Source organism: Ruditapes philippinarum, unplaced genomic scaffold (genome assembly GCF_026571515.1).
Source record: "Ruditapes philippinarum isolate M1 unplaced genomic scaffold, ASM2657151v2 ctg931_1_1_1_1, whole genome shotgun sequence".
Taxonomy (NCBI): Eukaryota; Metazoa; Mollusca; class Bivalvia; order Venerida; family Veneridae; genus Ruditapes; species Ruditapes philippinarum.
In genome coordinates, this window is record NW_026859402.1 from 196,906 (window position 1) to 223,496 (window position 26,591).

At 31.6% G+C, this 26,591-nt stretch overlaps 1 protein-coding gene across 1 annotated transcript; it reads left to right on the forward strand.

The window, feature by feature from the left end:
- Positions 1-143: 143 nt before the first annotated feature.
- LOC132756361 (cytochrome P450 4V2-like) lies at positions 144-25,535 on the forward strand. The gene is made up of 12 exons (XM_060747417.1): positions 144-361; positions 5,242-5,354; positions 5,721-5,806; positions 7,016-7,209; positions 8,232-8,301; positions 13,524-13,650; positions 14,164-14,370; positions 19,607-19,709; positions 20,404-20,471; positions 20,762-20,828; positions 21,350-21,529; positions 22,005-25,535. The coding sequence occupies exons 1-12, from the start codon at positions 202-204 to the stop codon at positions 22,178-22,180; spliced, it is 1,551 nt and encodes a 516-aa protein (XP_060603400.1). The 5' UTR covers positions 144-201; the 3' UTR covers positions 22,181-25,535.
- The last annotated feature ends 1,056 nt before the right edge of the window (positions 25,536-26,591 follow it).

Sequence of the window (26,591 nt, forward strand, 5' to 3'; positions counted from 1 at the left end):
ATATTGCGAGTGTAGATTCTTGCAAACGTGAATAATATAAATATTATTTTATTAAACTAGATCAAATCTAAAATAAATAACGCTGTTTTTCCCTATTTCAAAATAAAGTTTAAACCCGTACACGTGTGTACGCTTTCTAAACATATTAAAAATTCCCGCCATTTAAATATTGTCACGTGATCGGTCACATGATTTATCAAAATGGTTGCCGTTTCAATAATTTTGACAGGCATTTTTATAAGTTTATTTTCAATTTTGCTGCTCAAACTTGAGAGACTTAGAAGAAATATAGACAGACTTGGAGGACCAAAATCACTGCCTATAATAGGAAATGTGCACCAGCTGAAAAGAAATCCAAAAGGTCTGATTGAGGTCGATAACTCAATAAATTATTAAATAACTAACTCAGTCTCTTATTGGACATAGATCTAGTTACTATCTGCATTTGTCAATAACTTTGTGACAATGTTATAATTATGTACAAATATTTCTTGTGTAAAATCTGTAAGGGCCCAGTTTCCCCTGCCTGGTTATACACCATACATGTACAGCAGGGATTTATATTACATAAATGTAGTTCTAACTTCCAAATCTTTGTAAGCCACTTTTTCAAAGATTTTTTTCTTTGAAAGTTCTATCAAATGATTGCGTGGTATTATCAACACTGTTGCATGTCTGAAATTTTCAGGGAAATGTAGAAACATATACATGTATTGTAAAATCTGCAAAACGTTAGTCCTTTATGTTAGGAAACGTTTATAAAAGTAAATGACCAGTTGAACCTATTTTCCTGTTGGTAAAATGCGTTTGAAAAAATAAACAATGTTACAGTATAGAGCGACGTAATTTGTGCAGGGTTACAGCATAGACCTAGCGATTTGTATCCGATTTTGTTACAGTTTGTACCCAGATTTCGGTTACAGTTTAGACTTCGATATTTTCTATGTAATTATACTGGGTAAAATGTATGAATCTTACATAGACTTTTAATCTCTGTGAGCTAATTGGCCCGATGGCTATTCGTCCGTCTGTGGTACACATGTGTGTGCAATCTCATCCGCTCAGTAACTTCTTGACTAAATGTGATGAAATTTACATGACTTTCTACCAATTAAGTTGTTCAAATGGTTTCGGTTGCCATTGGGGATACGAAAACCCAAAACATAGATTTTGATAAAAGGCAATGTTTAATTAAAGACCCTTCTCATCTCGAACCAAAAGCATTCAAATCAAATCATGATCATGGCGTCATTTCGAATGCTTCTTTGTTGAAGTTCGATTATTTTGTCATTATTAAATTAAAAGTCGTTTTTTTATTTCAGACATCCTGTATAGCAGATTTCATGTTTGTGAAAAAGAAAATAATATTGAAAGTTATAGAGTATAAATTAAGGTCAGACAATTACAATATCTTCTCTAGTGAGCCTGATGGAGGTACATACTAGTGGCAGAGTCGGGATAAGGCCGTCGACTTCAAATTATGGAACGCCGCGACTGTCTTATGTGATCAATGTTTTTGCTATTTTGTGAAATGATGATACTATTTTGTCGTTTAAGCATGTTAACATGTGCAATTTACATCATATCTTTTCAAAATACCACGCTGACTTGTTCAAACAGCATGTTAATTTGTCAAATAATCATGATGACATGTGCAGACAACATGTTAACTTGTCAAAGTACCATGATGACTTGTGCAAACAACATGTTAACTTGTCGAAGTATCATGATGACTTGTGCAAACGAAATGTTAACTTGTCAAAATTTCATGATGACATGTGCAAACAGCATGTTAACTTGTCAAATTATCGTGATGACATGCTCATGATACTTTGAGAAGTTAACATGTGTTTTGCACAAGTCATCACGATACTTTGACAAGTTAGCATGTTGTCTGCACAAGTCATCAGGACATTTTAACAAGTTAACATAGTGTCTGCACAAGTCATAATGATACTTTGACAAGTAACCATGCTGTTTGCATATGTCATCACGATAATTCGACAAGTTAACATGTTATCTGCACAAGTCATCATGAAATTTGGACAAGTTAACATGTCGTTTTCACAAGTCACCATGATACTTTGACAAGTTTACATGTTGTTTGCACATGTCATCATGATAATTCGACAAGTTAACATGCTGTTTTCACATGTCATCACGATTATTTGACAAGTTAACATGTTGTCTGCACAAGTAATCATGAAATTTCGACAAGTTAACATGTCATAAGCACAAGTCATCACGATACTTTGACAAATTAACATGTTGTTTGCACAAGTCATCACGATACTTTGACAAGTTAGCATGTTGTCTGCACAAGTCATCAGGATTATTTTACAAGTTAACATGTTGTCTGCACAAGTCATCATGAAATTTCGACAAGTTAACATGTCGTTTTCACAAAATCATCATGATACTTTGAAAAGTTAACATATTGTTTGCACAAGTCATCACGATACTTTGACAAATTAACATCTTTTTTGCACATGTCATCATGATAATTTGACAAGGTAACATGCTGTTTGAACAAGTCAGCATGATTCTTTGACAAGACATGATGTGAATTGCACATGTTAACATGCTCAAACGACAAAATAATATCATCGTTTCACATGATAGCAAAAACAATGATCACGTAAGACAATCACGGCGTTCCATATCAAATCATCTTTCATTTACTGCCGTAGTTGAAATCCAATCATGACTTTGGATTCTTTGTATGTGAGGAATCTATCAAGCTAATTTACGGAAGGTCGGTGGTTCTAGTCAGGCGCTCGTGTCTGAAATGTTTCACAAAGGGTATCTGGGGTCTTTCTTTACACTAAAGCAGGAATATTTTTACATAACCTCAGTGTCGTTGAAACTTAAAATCCAAGAAAGCCAAACGTAACAAAATAGAGTTAAACAGAATCCCTAAAGAAATTCCAACACAACAAAATTGAAAATGTTCATTTAAACCCTTTTAAATACTTACAAAATACATTATGATAGATGGAAATTCCAACTTAAAATAGAATTTAAGGTTGCAGTATTGCTCAGTTAAATACTGTTTAATTACTCTTAGGGTATTGCCTGCTTGTTAATTGTGTCTTTTTACAGCTTATCTATGGTATGCAGGCTTCATAACCTCCGATACCCTCTCAAAATTTCATTTTGTTTAGTTTCACTCATTGTATTCTCGTTTAGGCCACACGCAATTCTTAACCTGGGGGGTAATATGCCGCGTTTCATAGAATGGCAATAACGTGTCACATTGAAGGTTCCATGATAACCGCCATATGAACACATCCAAAGATGTTAAAAAATCTGAAGTGTACCAGTTCATGTTTAATGTGAATTCTGCTGATCGGTGCTAGGAGGCGTGAACGGTAGCTTGCAGTTACCACTACCGTCCATGAACAGGTTTAGTCAAACTGAGCCTGCAACATTTTCATGTTTTCCGTGTTGGACTTCTGTTTAGGATTCTTTTTTCTCTATTTTATTACTAATAGGCATTATTATAATGTGTAATGAAATCAAGCAATAATCTTTCTTCTCTCATTACAATTCGATAAAAATTACTGTTTTTGTCGTGAAAACAGTCCTTACTTAGGACATAACTTATTCTGCAAAAAGTCTCAATCTGAAACTTAAAGTAAGAAAAATAGCAAACTATAACTTTTCTGCTGAAGAAAAAAAGTAATACAACCTTTCAAGAATGTATTAAATAGAAACGTATGGGTTATTTCATAAAAATAATGGATACACGAACTTTGTTTGAAATTTGGCAAGTATCTAAACTGTAACAGAAATCTGGGTATAAACTGTAACAAAATTGGATCAAAGTCGCTAGGTCTATGCTGTAACCCTTCAAAATTAACCTCGCTCTATACTGTAACATTGTTTATTTTTTCAAACGCATTTTACCAACAGGAAAATAGGTTCAACTGGTCATTTACTTTTACAAACGTTTCTAAACATAAATGACTAACGTTTTGTAGACTTACTTTATCTAGGCATGCTTAAATAATGTCGGAATGGGAGAAAAATGCGTTGGTCTCTCGGTTCAAATTTTTAAACTGTCAAATCTGCACATTTATGTGACAATATAGAGATAAATCTGCGGTGCAGGGTCTGAAGAAATATATTACTAGATACCGGATTCTGTTCCTAACAAGCAAAGCACAAAAACATCTTTTAGAACTACACTACTAGTTGTATGGACCTGAATAAAAATCACCTACCTCTCTTCCCATAAATAATCCTCCATCTTGAAAATTCTATACTGTAACCGAAAAAGGCGATACTGTAACACGTTCCCTACGGTGAAAATGTGCACCCAAACATGATTAGAAGCCATCATTTAGTATCCAAAGAAAGATAATTAAGCCACCATTTAAAATGTAGGTTTCATTTTTTCTGGGGAAGGTACCTCCCACTATAAGAAGGGGCTAGTTTGGTTGTTTCAAATGTAAGCTACCCCGCAACAGTTGAAAGTTTTTGGATCTACATACCTGTTATGGGTATTATTAAATCACAAATGCTTAATAAAAATAGAAAAAGAAAAGACATTTGCTTAGATACATGTACAGTGGACCTGTGCCAAGTTAATTAGTATTATAAGCCTAGACTAAGTGCTGGGATGGCTTGTGGGTCTCACAAAGCTTACCCTGATTCATCAAAGATTTATAAACATAATTATGCATTATATCAAGATGCTGCATACAAAAGTTTATAGAAATGGATGTTACAGGGTTACAAGGAAAACAATGCAGCCTGACCAGGACTTGAACTTGGGACCCTCAGAATACTGCTCTACTACTCTATCAACAAAACCACAACACACTCTCCCACTATGTTGAAATTCATCCTTGAGTTTTAAACAGGCTCACAGAACTCTGTAATTATGTACCCTTACAGTCCCCCCCATTGGGTTGTGAATTTCACAGGGTGAGAAAAAAATGCAGTTTGATTCAGATTCTAACCCGGGACCCTTGAAAAACCATTCCATGACACTAAGCTATTAGGCCACTTACACATCTTTTGCCCGTATTTGTGAACATTTTTGAACTATCAGACACAATTATATATTTTAAAAGATTTATACCTTGCTATTTCCTGCAGCATCTAAAATGCAAAATACAGTAGCATCTAAAATGCAAAGTACAGAAATTGTACCACATTAACCTGTACATATCAGTAATTAAGTGATTTTTGATCACACAATACAAGTTTTATTTAAATAAATTAATTTTTCAGAATTTACCAAGCAATTGTTACAGTTGTTTGATGACTTTTCACACTTACAAGTGTTCCGTCTACTGATAGGATGGCACCCTATGATATTTGTTTGTAGTCCTGAGGTGGCTGAGGTAACTATACATGTATAATTGTTACTTTCTAAGTTAAATCATAATATTTTGCAATAACCATAAATTTGTGCACAAAATATATTTTCACCATTTAGTGCAAATGCACTATAAATTTATATTTTGCAGTAAAGATTATTACAGTCACCTTACGTTTATAATAGACCAATTCACTTTAAAAACAAAAGTGATCGTCAGTGTGTTTGTATACATTTTGCTAGTCGCTTCTTTCAGTAAGCAGATTTTAAAAAAAATGAATTATGTGGATTTTTTAAAGATGCCACATATAATTAACATATGTAAAGGTGACAACTTTTGATACATAAAAGTCATTGTCTTATGATGTCAAATGCCTTGTTGTATTTCCAGCCTTTATTAAATAGTTCAAGTCACCTAGATAAATCCTCAGATTACAGATTCATTCAACCATGGTTAGGTACAGGGCTATTAACAAGGTGAGTATTCTGCCCTTCAGTCTCTTTGGTTTAAATCCAGAAGTTTGCATGAAATTCTTTCATTTTCGGAAGGTTTCTGGCTAGCTTATTAAAGGGTTAGAGAGAGATGGCCTAGTGGTAAAGTTGTTTGCCTCACATTAACACAAAGGTCATGAGTTCCAACCAGTCTTGGATAAAAATCATACTTTCAGGCTCCAAAGTTATAAAGAATATTTCTGAACTCAAACTGAAATCTCCTTTTATAATATCTGAAACTCTGAACTTTCATGTTGATATATCCTTTGTGGATGTTTGAAGGTATCTTTGGCATGACTTCTTTAGTCAGTGCTTTGAAATTGATCATTTGGCTGTTTACAATTGTTTGCTATTTGGATGATGGGTTTCAAGATGTCAGATGCTGTGTATCAGTAGCCACTAGAAAGGATTTTCTAAAAATTATGAAAATTACATTTTGAATGAAAAAAATTATCTTGTAGGAAAACTACAAAAAAAGGAAGTTTTTACTTTCTGATTTACAAAATTACTTATTTCTCAGATTACCTTACTAAAACACTATTTATTGTCAATGAGAAGCCATTTTGTTGAATTACAGTCTCGGTGATTTTTTTTTGCATGTGATTTACAGCTGAATAAAGACTGTTTGCCCTAGCCCAAAATAGATGTACTTTCCCCTATATTTTCCCCAGGAATGCCCTATGCACATTCTTCACCAGAACCATGACTCAACAGCAGCTGACTCATATCAGCAAGTTGATAAATTTAATTGACTGAAAGCTGTCCCTATATAAAGCCTATGGTATGCAACATGCATATTAAATTGAATCAAGATGGAAAATTTATAAAATGTGTGTTTAAATTCCATTCTAAGTTATTGGAATTTGATTTCAGGTTTCCTGCTTTTTTCTGATTCAGCCACAGGTCTCAATGTTTTGAAAATTGAAAAAGGAATCACTGAGTCTGTGTTGATAAAAGGACAGCCATACATTCTGTTGATACCTTTCCATTTTTTAGAGAGATCCAGACACAAACTAAACATTAAAAATTGCCTTTCAGACTTTTGTGATACACCACTAATGTCCACCTGATTTAAGTAGCCCAACTTTAAAATTTCTCTGCATTTTGACATGTTTTATTTTCTGTATTATTTATTTAAAAAAAGGGATTTGTTATTTTAGGAAAGTAGAAAATTTGTTCTTATTTCTTTTACAGCACAGGGGAAAAATGGAAAAGCAGAAGAAAACTTCTAACACCATCTTTTCACTTTAAAATTTTACACAATTTTGTCGGCGTGTTTAATGAACAGGCAAAGGTACTCTTGGAGAAGATGACCGCTCATGCAGATGGTAAAACTGTTTATAACGTGTTTGATGACATCACGTTGTGTGCTCTAGATATAATCTGTGGTACGTGGTCAGTGGTAAGCTGTTTATTTGGTTCATTATAAATGCAGCTTTGTTGTTTTTCCCGCTATTGCTTTTAATTTATTTCATTTTACCGAAAACTTACCGTACTTCTGTAAGATATCTTTCTCTGGTTGTGCGTACAGTCTTGTTACCACTTTGAACCGTTACTCCTAAAGTCAATTATTCCTGTTTGCATGGAAACCAATGTTTGACTCTATTTCTTGAGCATGTTTATTTTCTTCATAGATATATTTTTATACATGTAGTTACAAATGAAATGATAAAAAATTATTGTTTTTACTGAAAATTTTTTGTAATTTGTATGTATAAACAACAAATTTTCACAACAGCAGACAAATAACATTATTCAAATCTGGAAACAAAGTGATCCCTTGGAGGATTGATCACAACAAAATTACATGAAAATTACAGACTCAGTTTGAGTCTGTACATGAGGGTTCTCAATTCTCAACACTTAATAGTGCAGACATCAATGATCCAAAATTACCAGAAAAATAAAATAACACTGAAGTGAAGTATGGGGCAACTTTTTACAGCTGCCACACCTGCTGTTGTTAAGTATAAAAATCTGGAAACAAAGAGATCCCTCGGAAGCACTGATCAAATCACATGATTATTTTATACCCACAGGGTTTAAAATGACATTTCCAGCACCCGTGCAAACACTTGAAATTTTTGTTTTATATGCCAGAAATATTGTTCTTATCCCTGTCTGTCTGTCTGTTCATGAGTCTGTCTCTTCACCTTACCTTCTCCATATTGATTCAACAGGCTCGGCTCATGGTATCCATCTTTTAAATGTTTTGTGTATTCTGATAACAATTTTCCCTGTTATGCATCCAAGGCAGCTGCATGTATCATAGACCATTGTACATGTTTAAAATTCAGAAAACAAAATTTTTGGCTGTGAATTTTCTCCTTAAAGATAGGCATGAAATGTTTTATTTTTAAGTTTTTGCCATTTGTTCTGAAAAGAAACATGTTTTTCTATCTATTTATAGAGACAGCCATGGGAAGGAGCATAAATGCACAGAGAAATAGTGATTCAGAATATGTACAGGCAGTATGCAAGTATGTTTTAATCCTAAATATATCTTGTTGGAACGGGAAGTGATTAGTCTTTGCCACATGTAGAGGGACAAGCCAGCCTGCGCATCAGTGCAACCTGACCAGGCTCTATACTATTTTTAGCTCAATTATTCGAAGAATATGAGAGCTATTGTAGTAATTCCTGCGTTGGCGTCTGCGTTGGTTCAAGTTTTTTGTCAAGTCAAATATCTCAATTATTGCTTGAGATATTCAATTGAAACTTACAATACTTATTTATAGTAACAATGTACATCAGATTGACAAGTTGGATAACTCTGCCTACAATATTTACAGAATTATGCCCCTTTTTAGCTCACCTGTCACAAAGTGACAGGGTGAGCTTTTGTGATCGCTTTTCGTCCGGCGTCCGTCCGTCCGTAAATTTTTACTTTAAATGACATCTCCTCATAAACCACCAAGCCAATTTCATCCAAACTTCACAGGAATGTTCCTTTGGTTGTCACCTTTAAAAATTGTTCAAAGAATTTAATTCCATGCAGAACTCTGGTTGCCATGGCAACCGAAAGAAAAAAACTTTAAATATCTTCTTTTAAAAAACCCAAAGAGCTAGAGCTTAGATATTTGGCATATAACATCTTCTAGTGAGTGTCTACCAAGTTTGTTCAAATAAATGCCCTGGGGTCAAAATTGGCCCCGTCCCAGGAGGTCATTGATTTTCCCTATATGCATATAGTAAAAACTTAAAAAATCTTCTTTTAAAGAACCCAAAGAGCTAGAACTAAGATATTTAGCATGAAACATCTTCTCATGAGTGTCTACCAAGTTTGTTCAAATAAAAGCCCTGGGGTCAAAATTGGCCCTGCCCCAGGGGGTCATTGATTTTCCCTATATGCATATAGTAAAAACTTAAAAAATCTTCTCTTAAAGAACCCAAAGAGCTAGAGCTAAGATATTTAGCATGAAACATGTTCTAATTGGTGTCTACCAAGTTTGTTCAAATAAAAGCCCTGGGGTCAATATTGGCCCTGCCCGGGGGTCATTGATTTTCCTTATATGTTTATAGCAAAAAATCTTCTTGAAAAAACCCAAATAGCTACTGTTAAGATATTAAGCATGAAACATCTTCTACTAAGTGTCTACAAAGTTTGTTCAAATAAAAGCCCTGGAGTCAAAACTGACCCCGCCCAAGGGGTGTCATTGTTTTTAACTATATGTGTATATTAAAAACTTAAAAAATCTTCTTTTAAAAAACCCAATGAGCTAGAGCTTAGATGTTAAGCATAAAACATCTTCTTATAGGTGTCTACCAAGTTTGTTCAAATAAAAGCCCTTGGGTTAAAATTAGCCCTGCCAGGGGGGGGGGAGGAGGTCATTGTTTTTCATTATATAGGTATAGTAAAAACTTAACATCTAATGGGTGTCTTCCAATTTTTTTCAAATAAAAGCCCTTGGGTTTAAACTGGCCTCGCTCCGGGGGCCTATATACAGGTGAGCGACCTCAGGGCCATCATGGCCCTCTTGTTAACTTAGAAATTTTGCTTAAAGTTTTTTGAAAAGTCAAATATCTCAATTATTGCTTGAGATATTCAATTGAAACTTACAATACCTTTTTATAGTAACAATGTACATCAGTTTGCAAAGTTGCATAACTCTGCCTGCAATATGTGCAGAATTATTTGCCCCTTTGAAACTTAGAAATTTTGGTTAAAGGTCTTCAAAGATATTTACTTGAAACTTTACACATGTACTTAGGGTCATAATTGAAGATCACATCTCAAGATTCATTACTCTGCCATGTATTTTGAAAGAATTATGCTCCCTTATGTACTAAAAAAAATCTCCTTTTCTTGGTTTAGTTTTGCATATCTCTGAAACTTCATATGTATATTTGTGGTCATAGATAATGATCTTTGAACAGCACTCATATCTGTGTCACGTATTTTAAGGCTGTTTTATCTCCCCCTTTTTTACTTGGTCTCGTAATTAATGTTTACATGCAAGTTTTACAGATCTCTATAACTATTAAAGGTATTCATTTGAAACTTCACATATGCATTTAGGGTCATAATTGTAGGTCACTGACCAAGATCCATAATTCTATCTTGCATTTAGGCTGATTTTTCTCCCCTTTTTCAACTTAGAAATTCATGGTAAAGTTTTGCTTGTAAGCTGTTATCTCTATAACTACTGAAGGGTTTGTGCCTTTTTTGGGAAAATTTTATGCATTCATAATAATAAAGAAGTGATTTACCTGATAAAACATCTTAATAACAAGCCTTTGTACCTTTTCGGTCAATTTTGTATATTCATAGGTAAGCATTATTATACTCAATAAAATACCCTTGTGACAACTTTTTCAAAAGCCTTACTGTCCTCCGACAGTTCTTGTTTATAACTTTGGTAGCTCAATTTGTTTATTATGCCCCCTTCTAAAAAGATGGGGTATATTGTTTTGCTAATGTCAGTTGATCAGTCTGTCCCTCAGTAGACCACATGGTTTCCGCTGATCATCTTAAAAACTATATTGATTGGTCATAAGTAGAAGATGACCCCTATTGATTTTGAGGTAACTAGGTCAAAGGTCAAGGTCACAGGTACCTAAAATGTCAGAATGGTTTCCGCTTATTATCTTGAAAACTGTTTATCACAAAGTCTTCATATTTCACATATTGATTGGTCATAACTAGAAGATGACTCCTATAGATTGTGGGTCAATAGTTCAAAGGTCAAGGTCACATGGGCCTTAAATGTCAGAATGGTTTCCACTCATTATCTTGAAAACTATTTATAACAGTGTTCATTTTTCACATATTGATTGGTCATAGATAGTAGATGACCCCTATTGATTTTGAGGTCACTTTCAAAGTTCAAGGTCACAGCGGCCTTAAATGTAAGAATGGTTCCCCCTTATTACCTTGAAACTTTTTAATTGTCTGGTTAGCTTAATATGTAGAGTGTTGGACTATGAATCCATCGACACAGGCTCTGATTCCTAAACTTGCAGATAACTTTCGTTGTGATTGATTATGAAAACCTTTCTACGGTAATCAAACTATATCTCTGCTCTGGCACGTACAGAAGTTACAGAACTAGTCACAACCATGTTTCCTCATATAACACCAGTACTGATTACTTTCAGTAAGCAGGCTCTAGAGTGCTTCAGATAAGCTACAAAATATCTTCACAATTGTGCTTCAGGATTCTCTTTGAGGATTCTCTTCAGGATTTTCTTTCAGGGCTTTCTTCCTAGATTTTCTTTCAGGATTCTCTTCAGGATTTTCTTTCAGAATTTTCTTTCAGGTGTTTCTTTTATGATTCTCTTCAGCATTTTCTTTTAAGATTTTCTTCATGATTTTTCTTTCAGGATTTTCTTTTAGGATATACTTTCAGGATTATCTTCAGGATTTTCTTTCTGGATTTTCTCTTTCAGAATTTTCTATCAGGATTTTCTTCCTGGATTTTCTATCAGTATTTCCATTCAGGATTTTCTTTCAGGATTTCATTTTAGGATATACTTTCAGGATTCTCTTCAGGATTTTCTTTCAGCATTTTCCTCAAGATTTTCTTTCAGCATTTTCTTCCAGGATTTCCTTTCAGGATTTTCTGTATGATTTTCTTTCAGGATTTTGTTTCATGATTTCCTTCCAGGATTTTCTTCCTGATTTTCTTTTTGGATATTCAGGATTTCTTTTCAGGATTTTTTTATGACATTCTTTCTTGATTTTCTTTCAGGATTTTCTTTCTTGATTTTAATTAGGATTTACATAATGATTTTCTTCTGGAATTTTCTTTCAGGATTTTTTTTATGATTTTTTTATGATTTTCTTTCTGGATTTTCATTAGGATTTACTTTTATGATTTTCTTTCAGGATTTTCTTTCAGGACTTTCTTTTATGATTTTCTTTATGTTTTTTTTTCTCCAGATTTTCTTATAATTTTCACAGATATATATACAATGGATGGATAGGAAGCTCAAAAATAGACCCTGTCAGATTCAGACCCACAATCCTTTGCGTGCTTCGGTGAAAATTGGGTTTTCCCGCTAGTCTCCGATTTTCGCACTCTTGTTCAACTTTGGCGATATTCGTGAATTATTGTTTATATTGCCGACATGGATTTTCATCAGTGTTTGTGTGGAAAAGTGTGTATTGTTTGTTTAAGAAATAACATCGGTCTGAGAGGTGTATATCCGCTATTTAGCACCGGTTTGGAGTTTTGATGCGTAGCAATTGACCACGAAGGCGGTAGGCCTGAGTGGTTAATTTTGTCACATCAAAACAACAAAACCGGTGTTAAATAGCCGATATACACCTCTCTGGCCGATGTTATTTCGATTCTAACACGATAAAATAAGGAAAATCACTAAACTTATTTTACAAGCGGAAATAACTTCCGGTGCCGATTTTCGTATAACGCTGTTCGATTTTCGCACCCTACTGTTGCGAAGATATAGAAATTATCAAACAAAAGAAATAATAAGAAAAAAAACGTTATTTTATCAAGTTTTCAACAATAAAAACTTACGTTGTATCGTGTTTACATCAGTGCCCCATTTATCATTCTTGTATGTATGAAATAACGTCAGCTTGTTTATGAATTAGTTGTTTACTTAGGATGACGTCATTTACGCTGCTTACGGATTGGCGCGGTTTTGTCTAAGTATTTATTAACTGATATGGATCTAATATGTGGCGTTAGTGTATGTGAGATATTATTTCGGTATTGTATGAAAAGAAAACATTATAAGAACTGCAAATATAAATAAAAATGCTTTTTATTGTTGCTTTAAAATGCTTTGTAAACTATACAATCGAGGGTGAAAACATAACAGCGCATATACAAGTAGTCCCTAACCGGTGTTTATTGTCAGTTTAACACTAGTTTTTTTCCTTCTTTGTCTATAGTGACAAAATCACGTGAGTGTTAGAATTTAGAATAAATAACTATTGCTTCTTGTATAAGTAGAAAATGTTTCGTCTTTTTTTGTTGATCTACCTCCGGGAATTCAATATGGCGATATTTTGGGTACTTTTACCCAGGATGCATCAAATCTCAGAAAATCCCGCAACATATAACTTGCGGAAAAACAATCTTGTTGATAATGAATGTAACTGTGTGTCACAGTTTCTTCTCCATCTATATTTAGCTCCATGGTATTTTCTTTCAAGATTTTCTTCACCATTTTCTTCAAGCATTTTCTTTTATAATTTTCTTTCAGGATTAACTTCAGGATTTTGTTTCAGGATGTCAGAGTATACAATATTGAGGGCAAGGACACCTTGGTTATGGTCAGATTTTCTCTTTAATCTGATTGGTCCAGGCAAGGACTATACCAGATGCTTGTCCATACTACATGACTTTACAGAAAAGGTGAAATATTAACACTGTAACACGGGGGTGAACCCCATAAATATCTCAAAATAGAGCATTGGTAAAAAATATATGAGAATTTTCGCTGATCCATGTGCGCTTTGACACCATATAAGTTAATCAATGGGTAAATTTCAACTTTTTAAACATTTATATAAAATTAAAAGATTTTATTGTTTTAAGAAAACTGAAATGCAGTTCTACCCTCCTGACTTTCCTCTATATTTACCCATTTTGTTTCGGATTTTTATGCAAGCTATTCTTCCCATCATGGATTCTGGACAATTCACATAGTTTTCTCAGAAACTGTCAAAATAGTTTTTGTATAAAAATGGCATATTTTTATATTTTGTATAAAAATAGGCATATTTTTATATTTTGTATAAAAATATCTGATTTTATTTTTTGTATAGAAATCAGAATAATTACATATTTTGTATAAAAATGACAAGTATATTTTATATATTTTAAAAGGAGCCAAGTGATCAGTTTTAATATCTTTTGTTTTCATAGGTTATACAAGAAAGGCAAGCAGAGTTTATTACAAGGCATAACAGTGACACTACAATGGAGAAATTGATAGAAGAGAAAGGGGAAGATAACTCTGTAGGCACGAAAAAAAGACTAGCGTTTCTAGATATGCTTTTGTGTGCAACGGAAGGACCACAGAAATTGACCTATGAAGATATCAGAGAAGAAGTGGATACATTTATGTTTGAGGTTTGAAGTTTATATGACTATATTTAAAGGGTTGATTGCAAAACTGTAGTAACTTATATGAAATAAAGAAGAACTTACAACAGTTTTGCCGTCAACCCTCAATATATATATTTCAAAGATAAAGATTTGCTCTTGCCATAATGTCTGATTTGCTAATTTTTAGCTCCACTATTCGAAGAATATGATTAGCTCCACTATTCGAAGAATATGAGAGCTATTGTAGTCGCCCCGGCGTCGGCGTCCGCGTCTGCGTTGGTTAAAGTTTTTTTGTAAAGTCAAATATCTCAATTATTACTTGAGATATTCAATTGAAACTTACAATACTTATTTATAGTAACAAAGTACATCAGATTGACAAGTTGGATAACTCTGCCTACAATATTGACAGAATTATGCCCCTTTTTAACTTAGAAATTTTGGTAAAAGTTTTTTGTAAAGTCAAATATCTCAATGATTGCTTGAGATATTCAATTGAAACTTACAATACTTATTTATAGTAACAAGGTACATCAGATTGACAAGTTGGATAACTCTGCCTACAATATTGACAGAATTATGCCCCTTTTTAACTTAGAAATTTTGGTTAAAGTTTTTTGTAAAGTCAAATATCTCAATTATTGCTTGAGATATTCAATTGAAACTTACAATACTTATTTATAGTAACAATGTACATCAGATTGACAAGTTGGATAACTCTGCCTACAATATTGACAGAATTATGCCCCTTTGGAACTTAGAAATTTTGGTTAAAGTTTTTTTGTAAAGATAAATATCTCAATGATTGCTTGAGATATTCAATTGAAATTTAAAATACTTTTTTATAGTAACAATGTACATCAGTTTGCAAAATTGCATAACTCTGCCTAAAATATTTGCAGAATTATTTGCCCCTTTGAAACTTAGAAATTTTGGTTAAAGATTAAAGGTCTTCAAAGATATTTACTTGAAACTTTACACATGCACTTAGGGTCATAATTGGAGGGTCATGATTGTATGTCACTGACCAAGTTCCATAACTCTATCTTGCATTAAGGCTGATTCATATCCCCTTTTCTACTTAGTCTCTTGGTTGATGTTTACATGCAAGTTTTACATATCTCAATAACTATTAAAGATATTTATTTAAAACTTCACATATGCATTTAGGGTCATAATTGTAGGTCACTGACAAAGATCCATAATTCTATCTTGCATTTAGGCTGATTTTTCTCCCCTTTTTCAACTTCGAAACTCATGGTAAAGTTTTGCTTGTAAGCTGTTATCTCAATAACTACTGAAGGGTTTGTGCCTTTTTTGGGACAATTTTATGCATTCATAATAATAAAGCAGTGATTGACTTGATAAAACATCTTAATAACAAGCCTTTGTACCTTTTCTGTCAAATTTATTTATTCATAGGTAATTAGTATTATTATACTCAATAAAACACCCTTGTGACATTACTGTATAATTAGACTCTCTCTTAGGCCTATAACATGAATTTATAAAAAAAAATTAGCCCTTTTGTGAACTTAAAAAATTTAACATTATCAAGGCTCTTTTACTATCAAGCACTTAGAATAGTCGAGCGTGCTGTCCTACCGACAGCTCTTGTTTAAATATATTGTCTGCTTAAACACTTGAAATTACCCTGCTGAATTTCTTTAAATGGACTTGTCCAGCTTCCATTTTTGAACTGTCCATAACCAATTTTGGGGACATCAGGATGAAAGTTAAAATTATTTTGCCAACAGTATAGAGCCAGGTCTGACTATAAAGATGGGTAGGCCAGCTTGGCTCTGTACGGTCAACAAACACAAATTTTCTGGAATGAATTGTTTAAATGGTTGGTTGAAATTGGTAAACATGCAACCCAAGACAAATTTTTGTCCTTTTTTCATTCTTGAAATCAATTTTTATCATATATTCTCTTATTTGCCAAATATTATACATGTATATATAGTTGTAAAACAAAAAGAAAATACCAAATAATCTTGTGTTTAAAAGAAAATTGATTGATAGAATATCTTTAGAAAAATACATAGCATTTCAAAATGATTCTCTTGATGATTTCAACAGGAAGTGGAATAACTTTCTAATAATGTTATAAGAACTGATTGATGATATGTCAGAAGTATATTACCAAAGCAGCCTTTCTTTCTTAAAATTACCTATTTTTTTTTTCTTATCGTAGTTTGTTTGAAAAATATGTTTTTGTTTACTACAGTTTTTTTTTTCTTGCAAATTATCCTTTTATATTTTAGCACCTCCCCAAATTGTCAGCATTTTTCCAACTGACTCAAGAAATTTTTTTAAAATTGATTTAACAAAACTCTATCTTGTTTAAAATATAATATCCGTTTTCTTAACTTTTTCTTAAAGAGATTCACGTTTAAGCTCTTTGAAATTATTTTAAAATGTCTACAACAACATATATATTAGTTTGTAACGTATGTTATGTAAAATAATTAATTGAAAAATGTAAGATGTATAAGAATTTATAATGTAAAAAGGAAAAGTAAATAAAAGGGCCTTAAACGTGGTTCCAAAAAAAAAAAAAAAAAAAAAAAAAAAAAAAATATTATTTTGCCAATAGTATAGAGCCAGGTCTGACTATGAAGATGGGTAGGCCAGCTTGGCTCTGTACGGTTGACAAAGGTGAATCATGTTATGTTCAAGCAAGATAAGACTTGTATGGTATATTAAATGCTAGATTTAGGATTGTATATTTAATGCTAGATTTAGGATTGTATATTTAATGCTAGATTTAGGATTGTATATTTAATGCTAGATTTAGGATTGTATATTTAATGCTAGATTTAGGATTGTATATTTAATGCTAGATTTAGGATTGTATATTTAATGCTAGATTTAGGATTGTATATTTAATGCTAGATTTAGGATTGTATATTTAATGCTAGATTTAGGATTGTATATTAAATGCTAGATTTAGGATTGTATATTTAATGCTAGATTTAGGATTGTATATTAAATGCTAGATTTAGGATTGTATATTAAATGCTAGATTTAGGATTGTATATTTAATGCTAGATTTAGGATTGTATATTTAATGCTAGATTTAGGATTGTATATTTAATGCTAGATTTAGGATTGTATATTAAATGCTAGATTTAGGATTGTATATTAAATGCTAGATTTAGGATTGTATATTAAATGCTAGATTTAGGATTGTATATTTAATGCTAGATTTAGGATTGTATATTTAATGCTAGATTTAGGATTGTATATTTAATGCTAGATTTAGGATTGTATATTAAATGCTAGATTTAGGATTGTATATTAAATGCTAGATTTAGGATTGTATATTAAATGCTAGATTTAGGATTGTATATTTAATGCTAGATTTAGGATTGTATATTTAATGCTAGATTTAGGATTGTATATTTAATGCTAGATTTAGGATTGTATATTTAATGCTAGATTTAGGATTGTATATTTAATGCTAGATTTAGGATTGTATATTTAATGCTAGATTTAGGATTGTATATTAAATGCTAGATTTAGGATTGTATATTTAATGCTAGATTTAGGATTGTATATTAAATGCTAGATTTAGGATTGTATATTAAATGCTAGATTTAGGATTGTATATTTAATGCTAGATTTAGGATTGTATATTTAATGCTAGATTTAGGATTGTATATTTAATGCTAGATTTAGGATTGTATATTAAATGCTAGATTTAGGATTGTATATTAAATGCTAGATTTAGGATTGTATATTAAATGCTAGATTTAGGATTGTATATTTAATGCTAGATTTAGGATTGTATATTTAATGCTAGATTTAGGATTGTATATTTAATGCTAGATTTAGGATTGTATATTAAATGCTAGATTTAGGATTGTATATTAAATGCTAGATTTAGGATTGTATATTAAATGCTAGATTTAGGATTGTATATTTAATGCTAGATTTAGGATTGTATATTTAATGCTAGATTTAGGATTGTATATTTAATGCTAGATTTAGGATTGTATATTAAATGCTAGATTTAGGATTGTATATTAAATGCTAGATTTAGGATTGTATATTAAATGCTAGATTTAGGATTGTATATTTAATGCTAGATTTAGGATTGTATATTTAATGCTAGATTTAGGATTGTATATATATATTAAATGCTAGATTTAGGATTGTATATTAAATGCTAGATTTAGGATTGTATATTAAATGCTAGATTTAGGATTGTATATTTAATGCTAGATTTAGGATTGTATATTTAATGCTAGATTTAGGATTGTATATTTAATGCTAGATTTAGGATTGTATATTTAATGCTAGATTTAGGATTGTATATTTAATGCTAGATTTAGGATTGAATATTTAATGCTAGATTTAGGATTGTATATTTAATGCTAGATTTAGGATTGTATATTCAATGCTAGATTTAGGATTGTATAATTATGTAACGCTACATTTTGGATTGTATATGTAATGCTAGATTTTGGATTGTATATTTAATGCTAGATTTAGGATTGTATATTTAATGCTAGATTTAGGATTGTATATTTAATGCTAGATTTAGGATTGTATATTTAATGCTAGATTTAGGATTGTATTTTTAATGCTAGATTTAGGATTGAATATTTAATGCTAGATTTAGGATTGTATATTTAATGCTAGATTTAGGATTGTATATTCAATGCTAGATTTAGGATTGTATATTTAATGCTTAAAATTTGGGATTGTATATGAAATGCTACATTTGGGATTGTATATGAAATGCTAGATTTAGGATTGTATATGAAACGCTAGATTAGGGTTTCTTCTGCAGAAGTTATCTGTTTAAGAAGAAAACATCTACCAAGGCTTCCTTCATCAAATTATTTGAAGCATTGGTGGAAGATTGATGGCAGGAAAATGTGATATTTCAGCCATATTGTCAAAGACTATGATTTGTTATATGCCTACAAGAGTTAAATTATGATACCAAATTCTATAGACAAATCATAGAAGCTATTTAAGTGAATGCATAAATTATTTTTATCCTCAAAATAAAGGCAGCCACCATGAATTTCTTTTGCCCACCAGTAAAGAACCAGGCCAGACAGCGGGCTCCGAAATGATGCACTCAATTTAACACAGAATTATTGTTGTTCTTGAAGGTGACTGTATGACTTTGATGGTATATCTATAGAAAAAAAAGATCCAGTGACTGTGGCATGACTTTCATTTGAGAATAATGAATCCATTCCAGTGATAACTCATAATATTTCCTTTTCTTTTGCTTTAGGGTCATGATACTACAGCTACTGCGTCAAGCTGGGCTCTACATTTCATAGGGGCCAACCCTGAAGTTCAGAGAAAAGTTCATGAAGAAATGGATAGAATATTTGGTAACATAATGTTTTAACTTTTAATACAATCATTATGCAGATAATTGTGTGGAGTACAGTACAGTCAAACTAATAAATGAACACCATTTCATATATAAATTGAAAAAAATGTTTTTTTTTGCTAGATGATCTCTAAAAACATAAGGTTTCTACTTTGAAAGATGTGAGTCAAGTAAAAGCTGTGGTCATAAACATCAGCTTTTCTATTTGCTCATAGTTTTGTATATACATGTATGTGAATTCACATGACTGTGGTCTAGTCTTGCCACAGATTTGACTGTGCATTTTGATTACAGTGAATTGGTCGTCAACAGGCATATTTACCATAAGTATGTCTAATATTGATAAAAACCAACAGAAATGCATCATTTTCATATTCATATACATTGTTAAATATTTCTTGGAAAAAAATCATGGTAAAGTTGTAAGAGATTTAGAATGGGCACTCGCATTAAAAAATATTTTGTTCTATCAGCGCTATATATATATAGATAAGTTACAATGTATAAGATTTTTTTTTAATAACTGACTTACCAACAACATCCATATATATATTCTTTTCTTGCTTTGATGTCACATTATAATTATGATTACTAAATAATATCAACATAATTATGCATGTATATTGTATTACAGACCTTCCATTATAGACCAATACACTTTAATTAAGATGTACATTATAATTGTTTCCTAGGTAAAAATGATAGAGATGTGACCATAGATGATCTCAAAGAAATGAAATATCTGGAATGTTGTATTAAGGTGAGAAATGAGATATAGAAAATATCCCATTGATATTCAATAAACTGAGAAAAATTTTCCTTATATAATATGATTTTTTTTAAATTTTTTTTTTTGGTTGGTAGGCTTTTACCTCACACCAATGTAATAGAAGTCATATGGTGACTTTCCACTGCTTATGTGTGCACTGGGTTGCAGGAGTAGATCCTACAGTAAATATAGTTTAAATTGAAAAAAAAAACATAATTCATTAATATCCTGAAAATCAATCCATTATAACTTTAAGGAATTATTAATTAAAACAATTTCAGGAATCTTTGAGGATATTTCCATCTGTTGCATTGTTTGGTAGAAGTTTGACAGAGGACACTGTTATAGGTATGTTCTTTCTCTTTAATCCTTGATGGATTTAAAGACGTTTTCGGGAGTTTTCATATAGACATACAGGCAAAATTAAAACTGTTCAATAGAATTTCTTAAAACTTGGCATGTTGTTAGAATATGATAACAGAAACATTTTAAACGAAAAAAAAAACTTTGATTATTTACTAAGTATTCTCACTTTTTGAAGTAAAAGCAAAAAGAAAAGTCTGAATGTGTTACTGATTTATATGTGTTAGCTCGATTTTAGAGCTATTCAATATTGTACACACAAGAGGCATTGGCGTCACACTTTGATTAAGTTTTTGAGTTTTGAGTGCAAGTTGGCTTCTCGAAGACTTCTAAATGAAATGGGTTGAAACTTCACTTATATGAGAGTATAATGGGTCACTCTCCAATAAGGCCCATAACTCTTATACGGATTTTTAAAGAATTATGGCCCTTTTTGAAATTTTAACAAAAAGTGCAGCATGCTGTCCAACCAACAGATAAATGCCCAGGTTTATGTTTGTTTTCAGGTGGGGTAAATATAGCTAAGGACACTACTGTTGTTATAGCTTCAGCAGCTATTCATAGAAATAGAAATATCTATCCTGACTCGTTGAAATATGATCCAGATAGGTTTCTACCAGAAAACTCTGTGTCAAGACACCCATTTGCATTCATACCTTTCTCTGCTGGGGGTAGGAACTGTATAGGTACGAATTTATTTCTATGATATACAGTCATGTATTTCTTTATTTTGCTCTGAATGTGATCAATTTTGGTCGGGGATTTTTCTGTGTGAGGAAGCTATCCAGTGAGTTTACTGAAGTTCATTGCTCCTACTTTGGTGTCTTCTTGTGTTCTAAAATAATGCATAGTGAGGAACTTACAAGTAAAGCGGTAAAGTTTCCATAGTGTACAGCATTTTCTTAAATTGTAACCAAATAAAAAATCATTTGATAAATATTGGATTTTCATAAAAACATGTAAATAACATTTGAATACTTAATGACTGTCAAAGTCTTACGCTGCTTGCTTTACATTACTTTTATTTTCGCTGTTTAGTTCGGAAAATAATATACCCTTTCACAATGATTACAAGTCCTTTTTATGAAATTATATATTATTCAAGTTTAGTTCTCCCTCACATTTAGCTATACAAATTATTTGGCTTTATTTGTTTTGTAGGTCAGAAGTTTGCAGTTCTAGAGGAGAAAGTTATCCTTTCAACCATATTTCGTAACTTCAATGTGAAGAGTACTCAAAAAAGGGAGGAGTTGTGCCCTTTATTAGAGCTGATGTTGAAACCAGCAAATGGAATAGATGTTATATTAACAAAAAGAAATAGAGAAACTTTGACATGAATCTTAAATATAGGATAGACTTTGATAAGATATCTTTCTCTGTGATATTCTATTATTTTGATTTTTAACTTTCAAAGAAAAAAAACAGTTATGAAAGCTGTGTTGTTCTTTGATGTGCAAAATCCTAAATATTTTAAAAAGTGTCAACACAAAACTTGAAATACTTGCTTAATTTGACAAAGGTGTAGTTGTTAGACAAGGGGCATTATTATTGTAGCAATATTTTAGAGTACTGCCCCTTTTTAACTTGCAATCAAGATTAGTGAAAACTTGGAAAATTGCTTATTTTGAGTTAGATAAGGGTATTATTCTGGTAGCAATATATTGGAGTGACCTGCCCCTTTTTAGCTGATGTTTTTTTTTATCAAAATTGCCTATAAAGTACAATGTTGAATTATTTCAAAACTATATAAAGTAAAGTAAGGAAATTTAAAAATACTTGTTTATTATGATGCTGCACAATTTTAAGACAATTAATAAATTTATTTCACAAGCTATATTTTTGGAGTTATGCACCTTCTCAACTTATTTTTGTCTTCTCAAAATATGCTTGTTAAGTAAAATGATTTCCAAAATATGAATGGTATTTAAAGTGGTATGATTAGGAAACTTAAAATAGTTGTTTTTACATGACAAGGCCCAGTTGTAAGACAAAGGGACATTATTCTGAAAGCTACATTTTTTAGAGTTATGCCCCTTTTTGACTTTGAATTTATCATCAAAATGCTTATTAAGCAGAATTAAGTACTTCAAAACTATCAAAGCTATCAACATGACACTTTGAATTCTTGATTATCATTACAAGGCATAGTATGCTAGGGTACATAATCTTGAGAGCACTACTTTTAGGAATTATTCCCCTTTTTAACTTCGAATATTTATAGAAAAATTGGTTATTGATAATTTTGCAAATACATATACGTATTTATAGAAAAATTGGTTACATGGTTGATATGATTGCCAAAATGTATTGAAAAAATTGGTAATTATTAAGTTTGCCAATATTTAAAGAAAAATTGGTTATTTATAAATTTGCCAATATTTATAGAAGTATTGGTTATTTATAAGTTTGCAATTATTTATAGAAAAATTGGTTATTTATAAGTTTGCCAATATTTATAGAAAAATTCGTTATTTATAAGTTTTCCAATATTTATAGAAAACTTTGTTATTTATAAATTTGCCAATATTTATAGAAAAATTGGTTATTTATAAGTTTGGCCTAAGCAGACGGGCATTAATACTGCATTTGTGTACATGTATATAAGCTCAGGGGCTTTTTTTTCTATATTTCAAAGACTTTGTTTACCGGATTCTGATCTCAGAAATACCATAGGAATCTAATTAGTTCTTCAACCAGACTGATATCTATAGTGACTTATTTACATTAATAACTTGTCTGTCTGTATAACTTGTATATATTAGAACTTAAGGTGGTATATTAGAACTTAAGGTGGATTTGTCTGCCATGGGAGTACAATATATTTCAAATATTGATAAAATATTATTATTATATGTATTATTTGGATATTCTTAAGAAAAATATTTCTTGGAAGAAAAAAATATTGATAAAGTTCTTATTGGTTTAGTAATTGGACGTTTGTATGATGGATAATAATAGTTTGTTCTAGAACAATTTGTTATCTGCTGTATAGAGATATGTCCTATATGATCATATATATCGCACTAATGATTATTTTGTAGTTTATTGTCACATATGATACTAAGTATTATCAACATTATTGTTTGTGGAATTACAGAACATATACTTTAATTATTTTAGAAATGAGCCAACTTGACTCCTATTCTATACTAATATGTATGATAATAATCAAATGGTTAAAATACATAAAATATACAATATCGTTGTCCGTTGATATGTTAATCTTGCATTAAAATAGTCTAGATAAAGAAATCCAGACAAGGTGAACTGTAATACATTTATCCTATTGATCTTGTTTACACATATTTCCATTATGGAACAATTCACTTTAAGCTCAAAGGACTGTGATATTAATTTCATATACAATATAAATACAAATGTACACTGTTATGAATTTTGTTATTTATTATTTTGAGTTAAAGGAGCTTCACTGAGGTAAAAAAAAAAACTAAAATTATAAAATTTGAAATTCTTACATAGATCTGTTTAAGCATTGAAATAGGATAATAAAGATTGCAATGCTTTTCTTATTTGGGTCATATTGCACAATGTAAATGATTATTCTGGAAAAAAAACTTGGTGAAAGAATAATCTGAAAATTTAAATTTGCATTTAAGTTGTTGGTCCACGGTTCTTCATCAAATGGTACACAAATTTTGAAAAAGTCTTTCCTATCCCATCATGTCAAAAAACATCAGTGGAGTTCCTTGAATTGGCATACATTTTATTATGCCCTCCTTCGACAAAGAGTGGGTATACATGTATCGTTTTGCTAATGTCGGTCCGTCAGTCTGTCTGTCGGTAGACCACATGGTTTCCGCTGATTATCTTGAAAACTATTTATCACAAAGTCTTCATATTTCACATAGTGATTGGTCAAAACTAGCAGATGACCCCTATTGATTTTGGGGTCACTAGATCAAGGTCACAGGGGCCTTAAATGTCAGAATGGTTTCCGCTGGTTATCTTGAAAACTATTTATCACAAAGTCTTCATATATCACATACTGTTTGGTCATAACTAGTAAGTACCCCTGGTGATTTTGGGGTCACTAGGTCAATTGTCAAGGTCACAGGGTTCTTGAATGGTAGTATGGTTTCCGTTGATTATCTTGAAAGCTATTCATCACAAATTCTTCATATTTCTAATATTGGTTGGTCATAATATTAGATAACCCCTATTAATTTTGGGTTAATAGTTCAAAGGTCAAGGTCACAGAGGCCTTAAATGTCAAAATGGTTTCCGCTGGCATTATCTTGAAAACTATTTATCACAAAGTCTTCATTATTTTTCTTTTTTCCATAATTGAACACTTCCATGTACCCATTTATGGCAAGTGTCTATTATAATTATATTATTATTATTATTATTATTATATACCAAACTTCTTAAGCACTTTTTTCATGCACATTAACATATTCAAAAATACTGTACAGTAACCTAAACCAAATAAATGATACATACATGTATTTAAAAAACAAATTAAAACATCAATATTGCTCAAGTCACAAATTCAAGTCAAATGTAGTTTTAAAAGTTAAAAAGACCCACATAAATAATAAAATACAGGTAAGACTTTAAGAATTTGTTAAAAAGCGAACCTTTAAATGTGAGTCAAAGGCTAGAAAGGGGCGCATATTAGTCGTTCGACATTTCTTGTATTTATATTTGAATAAAAGATGAATAAAATAACGATCTATTGTCTTTTTTTGCTGTTGTTCCTTAACAGAAAACATTTAAGTAGTTGTTTATTTTTGTTACTTAGTAAAACGATATTAATAAGGCTCATGTTAAATGCTCTAGAGTCATTTTTTTAAAATTGGTAGTACTCTAAAGCAGTGATTTTAGACCAAATATAAACATTTTTCAATTGACAAAACCATTGAAAATGGCCAGTTTTAGCATTAAAAATTCAAATAATAAAAATAATTGGAAGATTACCCCTGTATGTTTGTGACATTTATGACTTTTAAAATGAAAATTCACCATTAATATACCGGTTATATAATCTGAAAAACTAGGGAATTAGGCTTGTCCGCCCACTAAGCTCAATTACAGGGAGATAATTAGATCGCTAGTTTTTCGTGGTAGAGGTGACATTTCTCCGAGACAATTTTTCTCGTGCTCTCACACGCTGATTGGGAAATCAGGTGGGATAAGTAGTTACTCAGATGCGGAGAAAATGGTAAGTGCTTGTTAGTTATCCAGGAACGTCATGTCCTGTGTCTGCTGGTATAAGTGTGGCCGTCAGGAATGTTGTGGTACTTTAAACGAAAAATTGTATGCAGATGATTATTTGAAATAAAGTCTCGGAATGTCCCGACTGTCTCCTTCGAGCACCAGTCCCAATAAGACAGAACCGGATATGGTTATGTGCGTATGGGCCTGTGTCCACATGTATAAGTGTATCCGTCGGGGAATAAATTCATGTTTTGCCAACGTTAAGCCGAACATTAAATACATATGATCATCTAAAAAATTTCTGTCTCGCTCCTATGAGCCCCAAGGCTCTATTCCACAAACCGGATATGGCGGCATGCATAGGTTGTCCGTGCTTCCGCTGATACTGCGTAATACAATAGCATGTCCGAGATAGGCTAGTATAAGTAAGTAAGTAAGTAAGTAAGTAAATTTTATTATAGTGACATTGTGTTATGTACAATATAATAAACATACATATAACAAATTACAACACCCGGCCACGTTGGGCCTATAAGTCACTTTCAACTATATACAATTCATATAAAT